The 14,196-nt window shown below is 43.9% G+C and overlaps 1 protein-coding gene across 3 annotated transcripts in view; it reads right to left on the minus strand.

Annotated features, from left to right (window-relative positions):
* Positions 1 to 14,196, minus strand: part of KIFAP3 (kinesin associated protein 3) — a 687,730-nt gene that overhangs the window by 194,341 nt on the left and 479,193 nt on the right. For all 3 annotated transcript variants that reach the window (XM_073558012.1, XM_073558011.1, XM_073558010.1), the window contains exons 14-15: positions 12,668 to 12,833; positions 11,995 to 12,120 (exon numbers count right to left, since the gene is read on the minus strand). In XM_073558012.1, the coding sequence (XP_073414113.1) occupies positions 11,995 to 12,120; positions 12,668 to 12,833 (292 nt within the window). The remainder of the gene's footprint in view (positions 1 to 11,994; positions 12,121 to 12,667; positions 12,834 to 14,196) is intronic.

The following is a 14,196-nucleotide window of genomic DNA, read 5'->3' on the forward strand; positions in this document are numbered from 1 at the left end:
CCCCCCAAACAATGATATCCCTCACCTGTGACATTCTGTCCATGCCGTAACCCATGTCTGCAATAAATGTTTTTTTAACCTGGACGGTGCTGAAATGTGACGGTCCAGGCTTAAAACCAATGGAGAATGAGCTGCTGCGCAGCCTCAGTGACGAATGGTGACGTCATCGAGATTACTGTATGTCACTGAGGCTGTGTTCCTAGCTTGGCCAATGAACTGCGGTTACCTCAGTGAAATCACTGCTTGCCCCGTGAGAAAAAGTCTCGCAGTGTAGCATTGAGCTCAGCGAGATCACTGCAGAGCTGAGCTCAGTGGTGAACTGAGGTAAACTCACTCAGCTCAGGGCTGCACCGCGACACTTTTTCTTGCGGTGCGAGTGATGATCTCACTGAGGTCACTGCAGTTCAATGGCCAAGCAGGAAACGCAGCCTCAGTAACCTGCAGTGACTTTTATGATGTCACTGCTAGTTACTGCTGCTGCACTCGCAGCAGCTTATTCTCCCATAATCTTCAGCCTGGACGGTCGCGTCTTGGCACTATCCAGGTTGAAAACCATTTATCATACACATGGATTACAGCATGAGACAGAGCGTCAGATATGGTTGTTTATGTTTTTCTTTTTTTACAGAAGACCAGTGCTTCAATGGAATGGGCATAAGGTGAGTATAACTGTGTTTTGTCCTTTTTAAATAAAAAGTAAAACTTTGTATCTTTTTATTTCAAATAAAGGACTTTACACTTGTTGTATGTTTATTTACAATATGACTATAGGATTCGTGATTGAGAGGTGTCTTAATAGATTTATTTAAATAATTTTAAAAAAATGCATGGGGTCCCCTCTATTTTTGATAACCAGCCATGAAAAAGCTGACAGCTAAGGGTTGCAGTCTGCAACCATCAGTTTTGCCTGGCTGGTTATCAAAAATATAGGGGAATCACCCCAGATTTTAATTACTTTATTGTGCAGTCGCCAGCTGATGAATACTCCTGTCTCCGTTATCAGCAACAGCAGGCATAGACTGATGGGAGTAGTACTCCCGTCACACGGCGCCTCTGTGACCAGAGGTAAACGTTTTACCTCCGATCACAGCTGTGGGTTCATCTGACAGCGGTCGAGCCGCAGATCTCTAACTGGTGGTAATAATTTCCCCGCTGGTCAGAGTATGCAGATGACAGTGTGAAACACCCAGTGTTGGGGGTACCGAACTTGAACAGCAACATGGACTTCCTGGAGAAGTCCGTCTGTGACCGAACATTAGGAGTTCGGTATAGACCCTGAAAAGTATAAAAATACACAGTAGCCAAGGATGGACTGGGACTGAAATTCATCCCTGGCATATGAAATGACAGAGGCCCATGTTGTCATCGCCCCTGAACCCGAACCCCAGATGGGGAAATATTACTAGTATTACCATGCCTGGAGGAAATCAAGATTTATTACAAGACCAATATTTCTAATAATACCAATAATATTGCTATATAAGATTTAATAATTCTAATATCAAAATTATAATATTGCAGTATTAATGATAAATACCAACAAACCATAACCAAATATTACCAGCATATACAGTTATAATACCACCACACTGATCGTTAAAGGCAGGGGTGGGATTCAAATTTTTAACAACAGGTTCTGTGTTTGTGTGTAGGAAAATCACACCCATTTTAAGCCACACCCATTTTTAAGCCTCGCCCATTTACACACACCTTTTCCTCAAACATATAAAAGTAAGGGCGCAGTCAAACAGTTGAAAAAAAATAAATTGGAATGAGATCAGAACAGTGCACATTCTGGCCAGTGGCTCTCCTGACCCAAGTGTGACAGCTGCATATATTTCTATGCAGCTGTCTCAATTGACTGACTGGCTGGCCAGGCTGTGAACTACATTCTACAGTATAATGGCCCCACATGATGCTGCATACAGTATAATGGCCCCATATACTGCTTCATACAGTATAATGGCCCCACATGATGCTGCGTACAATATAATGGCCCCATATACTGCTCCATACTGTATAATGGCCCCACATGATGCTGCACACAGCATAATAGCAACACATGATACTGCATACAATATAATGGCCCCATATACTGCTTCATAAAGTATAATAGCCCCACATGATGCTCCATACTGTATAATGGCCCCACATGATGCTGCATACAGTATAATGGCCCCATATACTGCTTCATACAGTATAATGGCCCCATATACTGCTTCATACAGTATAATGGCCTCACATGATGCTCCATACTGTATAATGGCCCCACAAGATGCTGTATACAGTATAATGGCCCCATATACTGCTTCATACAGTATAATGGCCTCACATGATGCTGCATGCAGTATAATGGCCCCATATACTGCTTCATACAGTATAATGGCCCCACATGATGATGCATACAGTATAATGGCCCCACATGATGATGCATACAGTATAATGGCCCCACATGATGCTGCATACAGTATAATGGCCCCATATACTGCTTCATACAGTATAATGGCCTCACATGATGCTGCATGCAGTATAATGGCCCCATATACTGCTTCATACAGTATAATGGCCCCACATGATGATGCATACAGTATAATGGCCCCACATGATGATGCATACAGTATAATGGCCCCACATGATGATGCATACAGTATAATGGCCCCATATACTGCTTCATACAGTATAATGGCCTCACATGATGCTGCATACAGTCTAATGGCCCCATATACTGCTTCATACAGTATAATGGCCCCACATGATGCTGCATACAGTATAATAGCTCCACATGCTGCATACAGTATAATAGCTCCACATGCTGCATACAGTATAATGGCCCCATATACTGCTGCATACAGTATAATGGCCCCACATGGGCTCATTCTCATCCTCCCCCCCGTCCCCCTGGGCTCATTCTCATCCCCCCCCCGTCCCCCTGGGCTCATTCTCATCCTCCCCCCCCCGTCCCCCTGGGCTCATTCTCATCCTCCCCCCCGTCCCCCTGGGCTCATTCTCATCCTCCCCCCCCCGTCCCCCTGGGCTCATTCTCATCCCCCCCCGTCCCCCTGGGCTCATTCTCATCCTCCCCCCCCCCGTCCCCCTGGGCTCATTCTCATCCTCCCCCCCCCCGTCCCCCTGGGCTCATTCTCATCCTCCCCCCCCGTCCCCCTGGGCTCATTCTCATCCTCCCCCCCGTCCCCCTGGGCTCTCTCATTCTCCGACCCGTCTCCCTGGGCTCATTCTCATTCTCCGACCCGTCTCCCTGGGCTCATTCTCATTCTCCGACCCGTCTCCCTGGGCTCATTCTCATCCTCACCCTCCCCCGTCCCCATGGGCTCATTCTCATCCTCGTCCCGTCCCCCTGGACTCATTCTCATCCTCCTCCCCCCCTTTGTATGCACGACTGGGCTCACCTGAGTCCTCCCATGGTCCCTGCATGTAAATCCAGGTGCCTGTATCCTCTCCTCTTCCTGTATGAGCGGTCACGTGGTAGCGCTCATTAAGGTCATGAATATGGACACCACGCCTATGGGAGAGGAGTGGTATCCATATTCATTAGTGTAATGAACGGTACCACATGATCGCTCACATATGAAGACTAGAGGATACCAGCGTACGAAGCTGCAGGCACTGCTAGAGGAGGTGAGTATGGGGAGGAGGGACTGACCGGGACTTATATTAAAAAAAACAAAAAACTTGCCCCTCTGCCACCCGGTCCAGCCCGCCCCTGGTGGCAGTACCGGATCGCGGCTCTCAGTCTCCCCGGGGAACCCCCGGGGAACCGGCTGCTTTTTTAACAAGCGGTTCCATCGAACCGGGGAGAACCGGCTGAATCCCACCCCTGGTTAAAGGGGTTGAGGTTAAAGTCTCTGCAACGTCAGACTTCTGAATCCTCATAGCGCACACTGTGAGGATTCTCCGGTGCTGGCATCGGGAGCGGCCATCATAGCTTTGCTAATTTCACTTGTTTTGAGCGACGCTGTGCACACATCTAGTCAGCACGTGACCGCATTACTGTAAATCGCATACTTGCGGTAAAATGATCAAGGGCGAAACTACAGTAGGTGCAAGCGTTGCAATTGCACCCAGACCCTGGAGCCGAGGAGGTCCCAAAAGTCCCTCTGGCCTATAAAAAAAGACTAATGCTATTAAAGACTTGTAATAATTGGGGGCCCCATTAGAGATTTTGCTTTTTTGCCCAGGAGAGGTGACATGAGGACAGGGACCCAACTTTAAAGGACGCCTTGTCATGGCATTGGCCAATCTATGCGCTAAGTACCTTCTTTTTTACTGTATTTGTCAGCAATTTTTCAGATGAATATTTCATATATACATTATATAGCGCTTTTTTCCATTTTCCCCATTTTCTATCGCAATAATGCAGTTTCAATATTGTAATCATTCTTGGTAATTCATGGTGCAAACTTTACAGCTTTTCATATTACCCTGTTGGTGCTGGCCTCAGCAGGTCACAAACAAAAGGGATGCCTGTGGCCTGCTGGGGTAGGTGATGAAGCCAGCTACTTGTGCTGTGTCACAACTGCTAACAGTGTTGGCATCTAGAGGATACAGATCCTGATAACAATGTAGCAGCCAAGGCGGCCCAAGACCAGACAGGCCCTTCTGGCACTTGCCAAAATTTCGCCCTGACAGTAGTCATCACCACAAACAATAAAATAAGTAAAAGAGTTTCAGATGCGTTTTAAGTCTTTAATGAGTGTATGTTTAAATACAGCAAACAATTTGATGTTTATTGTGATATCCTGTTAGAACACATGATTACTCACATCCAATAGAAAATAGGCAATTGTGGCATTTGGATTGATTTATTCCCTCCCCCCTTGCTCATATAGGGTTTTCTACACTTGTCCTTTTCACTATAGCACTTTATTAGTATTGATTGTAAATACTCGCTATACAGTGGGGAAAAAAGTATTTAGTCAGCCACCAATTGTGCAGGTTCTCCCACTTAAAAAGATGAGAGAGGCCTGTAATTGACATCATGGGCAGACCACAACTATGAGAGTCAAAATGAGAAAACAAATCCAGAAAATCACCTTGTCTGATTTGGTAAGATTTATTTTTCAAATTATGGTGGAAAATAAGTATTTTGTCATTATCAAAAGTTTGTCTCAATATTTTGTTATATATCCTTTGTTGGCAATGACAGAGGTCAAACGTTTTCTGTAAGTCTTCACAAGGTTGGCACACGCTGTTGGTGGTATGTTGGCCAATTCTCCCATGCAGATCTCCTCTAGAGCAGTGATGTTTTGGGCCTGTCGCTGGGCAACACAGATTTTCAAATCCCTCCAAAGCTTTTCTATGGGGTTGAGATCTGGAGACTGGCTAGGTCACTCCAGGACCTTCATATGCTTCTTACGAAGCCACTCCTTCGTTGCCCTGGCGGTGTGCTTAAGATTATTATCATGCTGAAAGACCCATCCACGTTTCATCTTCAATGCCCTTGCTGATGGAAAAAGAGGTTTGCACTCAAAATCTCACGATACATGGCCCCATTCGTTCTTTCATGTACAAGGATGAGACATCCTGGTCCCTTTGCAGAGAAACAGCCCCAAAGCATGATGTTGCCACCTCCATGCTTCACAGTAGGTATGGTGTTCTTTGGATGCAACTCAGCTTTCTGTCTCCTCCAAACATGACGAGTTTTGTTTCTACCAAACAGTTTAACTTTGGTTTCATCACACCATATGACATGCTCCCAATACTCTTGTTGATAATCCAAATGCTCTCTAGCAAACTTCAGATTGGCCTGGACATGTACTGGCTTAAAGGGAAGGTGCCATCCAAAAAATTTTTTTTCAACAATTGAAAAAATGTAAAGAATTAATGTTTACATTTTCTTAAAAAATATCATTTGTTTTTAATTTTGTAAAATATGAAAAATAATTTTAAAAAGTTTGGCATTTCCACTTGTTAACACTAGGGGGAGCAGCTACTGAAATTTGGCACAAAAACCTAATGTACAACTAGCTCACATTACTGCCCTGCAGTAATTATGGGCGGAATCTGCTGACATGGGTGTGATGTCACTCCTCTCTTCCCCTTCTGGGTGTTTGTTAAGGGAAAAGAGAGCATGACATTTAGGAACACAGTGAGCAGCCATTTTGATGGGGCCTGCAAAGTTACTGACTGTCTTTGCATGCAAAGTCTGGATCAGAACAGATCATCAATCAGCAGAAATGTTTCCTGGATTTCTGTGGAGCAGACAGTCCATCCATGTGTATAAAACACAGCGCTCTATGTACAATCCCTGGCACCGAACAGGGTGCCCCCCATAGACCAGCACACTGCTCTCCTGAAATACTCTGTGCTGCTGTCACCCTGCTCCTTCCATCATATATCAGGCCCCTGTCGCCTCGCTTTCACACATCGCCAGGACAGGATCTGAGGAGAGGAATGGGGTGTTCGGTCACCGATGATGGCAGGCAGCAAGGATTCTGGGAGCAGGGTGACAGCAGCACAGAGTATTTCAGGAGAGCAGTGTGCTGGTCTATGGGGGCACAGAGGGAGATATATGGGGGAAGAGCAGGGTGACAGCACCACAGAAATCCAGGAAACATTTCTGCTGATTGATGGCCTGTTCTGATCCAGACTTTGCATGCAAAGACCCCATTCCCCTCCTCAGATCCTGTCCTGGCGATGTGTGAAAGCGAGGCGACAGGCGCAGTCCGGGGTGACGCTGGGAAGTAGGATGGGGGGAAATGTAGCCATATAGTAATGATAAAAATGAGACCCCTCTTTTCAGCTGCCTCACCAGCCCTCCCCTGACTGCACCTAACTATCACCCCTGACCTGCGTGCAGCTGCTCAGCCAGAACCACCCTAGAATGGGTCCCCTTTTAGCAGATAATACTGCCATAGTGTTCTCACATAATACCGCCATATAGATCATACACAATACCACCATGTAGATCACACATAAAACCAGCAGGGTGACAGCAGCACAGAGTATTTCAGGAGAGCAGTATCACACGGGATAGGATTAGATACACGGCTAAGCAGTCCGTATCACACGGGACAGGATTAGATACACGGCTCAGCAGACAGTATTACACAGGATAGGATTAGATACACGGCTCAGCAGACAGTATCACACAGGATAGGATTAGATACACAGCTCAGCAGACAGTATCACACAGGAGAGGATTAGATACACGGTTAAGCAGTCAGTATCACAAAGGAGAGGATTAGATACACGGCTCAGCAGACTGTATCACACAGGAGAGGATTAGATACACAGCTCAGCAGACTATCACAGAGGATAGGATTAGATACACGGCTCGACAGTCAGTATCGCACAGGAGAGGATTAGATACACGGCTCAGCAGACAGTATCACACAGGAGAGGATTAGATACACGGCTCAGCAGTCAGTATCACAAAGGAGAGGATTAGATACACGGATCAGCAGACTATCACACAGGAGAGGATTAGATATACAGCTCAGCAGTCAGTATCACACAGGATAGGATTAGATACACAGCTCAGCACACAGTATCACACAGGATAGGATTAGATACACGGATCAGAAGACTGTATCACAGAGGATAGGATTAGATACATAGGCTCAACAGTCAGTATCACACAGGATAGGATTAGATACACAGCTCAGCACACAGTATCACACAGGATAGGATTAGATACACGGCTCAGCAGTCAGTATCACACAGGAGAAGATTAGATACACGGCTCCGCAGTCAGTATCACACAGGAGAGGATTAGATACACGGCTCAGCAGTCAGTATCACAAAGGAGAGGATTAGATACACGGATCAGCATACTGTATCACACAGGAGAGGATTAGATATACAGCTCAGCAGTCAGTATCACACAGGATAGGATTAGATACACGGATCAGCAGACTGTATCAAACAGGATAGGATTAGATACACAGATTAGCAAACTGTATCACAGAGGATAGGATTAGATACACGGCTCAGCAGTCAGTATCACACAGGAGAGGATCAGATACACGGCTCAGCAGACAGTATCACACAGGATTGGATTAGATACACAGCTCAGCAGACAGCATCACACAGGAGAGGATTAGATACACGGCTCAGCAGACAGTATCACAGGAGAGGATTAGATACACGGCTCAGCAGTCAGTATCACAAAGGAGAGGATTAGATACACGGATCAGCAGACTGTATCACAAAGGAGAGGATTAGATATACAGCTCAGCAGTCAGTATCACACAGGATAGGATTAAATACACAGCTCAGCACACAGTATCACACAGGATAGGATTAGATACACGGATCAGCAGACTGTATCAAACAGGATACAGTTCACAGAGGATAGGATTAGATACATAGGCTCAACAGTCAGTATCACACAGGATAGGATTAAATACACAGCTCAGCACACAGTATCACACATGATAGGATTAGATACACAGCTCAGCACACAGTATCGGAATAGATACACGGCTCAGCAGTCAGTATCACACAGGATAGGATTAGGTACACAGCTCAGCACACAGTATCACACAGGATATGATTAGATACACGGCTCAGCAGTCAGTATCACACAGGAGAGGATTAGATACACGGCTCCGCAGTCAGTATCACACAGGATAGGATTAGATACACGGATCAGCAGACTGTATCAAACAGGATAGGATTAGATACACAGATTAGCAAACTGTATTACAGAGGATAGGATTAGATACACGGCTCAGCAGTCAGTATCACACAGGAGAGGATCAGATACACGGCTCTGCAGACAGTATCACACAGGAGAGGATTAGATACACAGCTCAGCAGACAGTATCACACAGGATTGGATTAGATGCTCAGCAGACAGCATCACACAGGAGAGGATTAGTTACACGGCTCAGCAGACTATCACACAGGATAGGATTAGATACACAGCTCAGCAGTCAGTACCACACAGGAGAGGATTAGATACAGGGCTCAGCAGTCAGTATCACACAGGATAGGAGTAGATGTCCAGCAGATGGCCAAGTGTTTTGAAAGAGCAGGGAGCAACTCCTCCTATGTTTTGCAAGAGCAGGGGCAGCAGCTGGTTGGGTGTTTTGGAAAGAGCAGCTCGGTCTCCTGGAGCTCATCCTGTATCCTCTCCTGCAGCTGGTATGTGCAGAGTGAACATCTAAGCCCTGTTATGCTGGAACAGTACAGCATCCAGGGCTTGCAATAGAGTGTAAATGGAGCTAAAAGGAAAGCACTGGGCTCTAATAAAATGGCGCCTGGCCACACCTACAGCTGTGAATTGAGCTGCCCACAGAGGCGTGCCCAGTTCACAGCTGGTACTGCTGCAATGATACCGATAGGGGTCGGGAGCCGACTCTTGTCTCTTATGCCCAGGGACTGCCGTAAATGAGCATGGAAAGTGTCGTTCAGCAGCCAGAAAGGTAAGATGGCAGCCCCCAGTGGCTGCATTAATACAGTAAAAAAAAAACATACACACCACTGAGTCAAGCTTAAGGGACAGTATTTTTTTATACTATTTTCTTTTTTACATTAAATTATGAAAAAACACAGCACCTTCCCTTTAAGCAGGGGGACACGTCTGGCACTGCAGGATCGGAGTCCCTGGCGGCGTAGTGGGATACTGATGGTAGCCTTTGTTACGGTTGTCCCAGCTCTATGTAGGTCATTCACTAGGCGCCCGTGTGGTTCTGGGATTTTTGCTGACCGGTTTTGTGATCATTTTGACCCCACGGGGTGAGATCTTGCATGGAGCCCCAGATTGAGGGAGATTATCAGTGGTCTTGTATGTCTTCCATTTTCTTATTATTGCTCCCACAGTTGATTTCATCACACCAAGCTGCTTGCCTATAGAAGATTCAGTCTTCCCAGCCTGGTGCAGGGCTACAATTTTGTTTCTGATGTCCTTTGACAGCTCTTTGGTCTTCACCATAGTGGAGTTCACCATAGTGGAGTTTGGAGTGTGACTGTTTAAGGTTGTGGACAGGTGTCTTTTATACTGATAACAAGTTCAAACAGCTGCCATTACTACAGGTAATGAGTGGAGGACAGAGGAGCCTCTTAAAGAAGTTACAGGTCTGTGAGAGCCAGAAATCTTGCATGTTTTTAGGTGACCAAATATTTATTTTCCACCATAATTTGAAAAATAAATCTTGCCAAATCAGACAAGGTGATTTTCTGGATTTGTTTTCTCATTTTGACTCTCATAGTTGTGGTCTATCTATGATGTCAATTTACAGGCCTCTCTCATCTTTTTATCAGTGGGAGAACTTGCAGAATTGGTGGCTGACTAAATACTTTTTTTTCCCCCCACTGTATGTGGTAGGCAGCTATGTTATTTTTATGGGTGAACTATTTGTAATTTTGTAATTCCCATATGGATATAAATTTTTTTCTCCACTGATGGGGGAGCCTCTATTAGGAGGAGTGGATATAGTATAGGGTCTTTCTAAGGTGAGACGACGATGAGTGGGGTGCCTAAATTGCGTTTGGTTTTGGGTGCCAGCCTCCGCGGCCAGGTAGAGTGTTTATTTAGGGTTTTCATTTTAGGGAAAGTTTTCTTCTCCTTCCCCATCACCTCTTGCTTTTGTTGCCTGTATAAAACTAGTGAATATTGATTTTGGCCATTGTGTCGTGTGCCACAAAGGTCCCCTCCCTTCCTTCTGATTTCTTTTCAGGGTATGATTATAATTTTTAATATTTATTTAAAAATTTAAAAAGGAGTATTTTCATTAGGGTTTTTTTATGTGAGATACTTTGAAATTCAATATATATATATATATATATATACACACACACACACATACGTCTTCTAGATAGTTTAGATTAAATATAACATTCTAGAAATGAAAGAAATTATTAGCTAATAATATTTATACTATTAGCCACAACTATTTATTATTATATAATAGAGTGACACACTGGCGCTAGTCCACTTGGCCCAGAAGAAAAAATTGGGTGTTCCCAGATGCTGCTGGTGATTGACAGGTTCTGTGCTAATACCTGCTAAAAAGAGACAAGCTTAAAATAGTAATTACACCACGCTATACTGGGAAAGACAAGGGTTAATATTAGACTACTCACTTGATAATGTATAGAGAAAACAAGATGTCCTGGAGGCTGGTTGCCTGGTCTTGAAAATATGGATAGCTGGCAGAAAAAGTGTGATGAATAAATGAATGAATAAATAAATAAAGCCTATTTGTTTTGTTTTAGAAAATAAGATACTCACTTGTTAGTGTATAGATTTGTCTTGAAAATGTAAGTAGCTGCCAATAAAGTGAACGAATAAATAAACAAGTAGAGTACGCTTATCTTACAAAAGGGGGGGGGCAACCCCTTAAGGGTTAAAAGAGATTCTGCTAGACTTACTTATTAATGAATCCGACCATAAGTGCATCCAACCTTGGAACTGTTCCATTCAGCCACTAGCATTCGGCAAGGTTATCCTCAGCCTCCACCCGGACCATCTATCATTATTCCTTGGTACCTTCTGCCTTTTTTTCTGATATTCAGATCTTTTTATTAGTAATTATATTTAAACCAGGATTAGGGGACATGTGCCAGCCAATATCCCAGTAACAGTTCCAAGGTTGGATGCACTTATGGTCGGATTCATTAATAAGTCTAGCAGAATCTCTTGTAACCATTAAGGGGTTGCCCCCCCCCCCCCCCTTTTTGTAAGATAAGCGTACTCTGCTTGTTTATTTATTCATTCACTTTATTGGCAGCTACTTACATTTTCAAGACAAAGCGATCAGCCTTAAAGACATTGCGTTTTTTCTATACACTAACAAGTGAGTAGCTTATTTAAAACAAAACAAATAGGCTTTATTTATTTATTCATCCCACTTTTTGTGCCAGCTATCCATATTTCCAAGACCAGGCAACCAGCCTCCAGGACATCTTGTTTTTTCTATACATTATCAAGTGAGTAGTTTAATATTAACCCTTGTCTTTCCCAGTATAGCGCGGTGTAATTACTATTTATCATTACCCTCTTCTTTCACACAGTATGAGACAACGTACCATTCAGTAGTTCAATAAGTGCAGGAATAATTCCAGATTTTGCCAACAATGCGGCGCAGGAATCATCCATTGACACTGTTCCAATCATGATAACCACTTCCAAGACAAGATCATCTTCAGCAGACCCTAAGACAAGAGATATAAAAAAAATATATGAAGCAAGTAACTTTGGCATTCCCTTGTACTAGTAAATTAATTACAATTGTATATCACCAAAGAATAGAAAACATTTCACATCTATAGCACCAATCTTCATATAACAAAAATGAACCTTTTTGTGCTCTTGTAAAAATGAGCAACAGGTTTATTCAGCAGAAAATTAAAAGCCAAGTTGGAGAATGACTTCTGTCTTATAGAATTTATTCTTAATTTTGCTGAATAATTAATTTATGAATGTATAATTTAAATTAAATGTTCAATCGATAACTTAGTACATTAAAAGAAATGCCATTCACATAAGTTGGAGCAGCAGATAGGGTGATGATTCCTATGGATACTAAAACCGCCACGGCCATTCCCTACATATGCTGCCCATAGGCAGCATGGGGCCGTGAAATGAAGTGCTGGTGAGAAACAAGAAAGAGATTTACAGCTTTCTGTTGCAAAACTTAACCAATAACAACATTTTTGACATTTTTGCCAGAAAGTGGCCAACTTTTAATAATATATTTACCTGGCTTAAGTTTATCCTTGAGGTAAGGGACAAGCTTATATTCTTTGAGAACTAGTTCCCAATCCAAATCACTAATAGTCAGGTTGGCGAGTGTTCCAAGGCATTCAATCACAAATTCTTCTTCTTCATCATTCGAAATCTGAGCTGCCAGATCTCCAACATAATCCTATTGAACCAAAGAGCAATGAAATCTTTAAGTTTAATTAAAAAAATAACTTTAAAAGGAGTTGTTCAGAAAAATTATATTGATGACCTATCCTCAAAATAATGCATCGGGGGGGGTCTAACACCCGATACCCTGACTGCTCAGCTTTTATTTTCTCTGGATAGAGAACAGGAAGTGTTCTGCAGTAGCCAGCAGATGCCACTACTGATTGAGTAGAATTGCACTTAACAACTCAATTCAAAGTTCTTATATCCCATGGTCACTGGAGTTTTGTGTGACCCCTTATGATTAGTGTTGAGTGATACCTTCCGATATCGGGAAATATCGGATCGGATTGGATGGGACCGATACCCAAAAAGTATCAGATATCGCCGATTCCGATACCGGAAACCAATGCAAGTCAATGGGACAGAAATATTGGAATTAAAATAAACCCTTTCTTTCCTTGTAGGTTAATTCTACATGAAGGAAACAACTAAAAATAATGTAGAATGTATTGGGGGAGGTGGAGGAGACATTAAAGGCATAGAGGTTTAGCCCAATCAAATGGAATAGCAGGAATACATTTTTTTTTTTAAGACGTTCGGAGTTACAAAGATATTGACTATGTTAAAGGGGTTGTGTAGCAATAGAGGGAGACGTTCAGAAAAGGCACATGTTGGCGGAGTGTTGGAACAGAGTGCTTCATCTAGCTTGGAGGTTGACTGAGCCCCTGACCCGGAGGACACGGCACGGATGCGGGCACCTGTATGCACAACAGACTGTGAGTAAAGCTTTAGAAATACATGTCCTGGTGTCCTCCAGTTATTCCTGAGCCAACACACTCTGCACTGCTACATCTCTGTGCCTGGCACTGCACCATCTACGTCTCTTCACTATCTCTCCATCTACACTGCCCTGGGACTACAGCCCTACCTGTGGAGGGCCATAACATCAAAGTTGCACCACACCATCTGTCCCAGAGGATCTGTCTGCAGCGTCGGCTTAACATCTTCATTGCCGAACACCACAGGTGGCGTCAAGAATCATTCACTCATAAACTTTAATCATCATCCACACGTTCAACATTTCCCTTTTACGACGGACGCCCAGGGCCACGGACCGGGTCACAGCTACCGTGACATCTCCCATTGAAACCAACGGGCCCGTTACCGAGTACCCCACCAGCCCTGGCGGGCGATCCAACTTGGCAGAAATACATAACAGAACAGGTTGTCCGGGCTTTTCACATAATCTCAGTGCATATCTAGGCTGCAGAATGCTGACAATAAGTAATTTACCTTCTGTGGCTAGTCTGCACGGTTTCCAAGATATCATCTCTTGCTTCTAAGATAAACATCCAGGGGGGGGGGTGTTCTGGCAT

This window comes from Dendrobates tinctorius, unplaced genomic scaffold, assembly GCF_039654945.1.
Source record: "Dendrobates tinctorius isolate UK_male_01 unplaced genomic scaffold, ASM3965494v1 ptg000012l, whole genome shotgun sequence".
Classification (NCBI taxonomy): domain Eukaryota; kingdom Metazoa; phylum Chordata; class Amphibia; order Anura; family Dendrobatidae; genus Dendrobates; species Dendrobates tinctorius.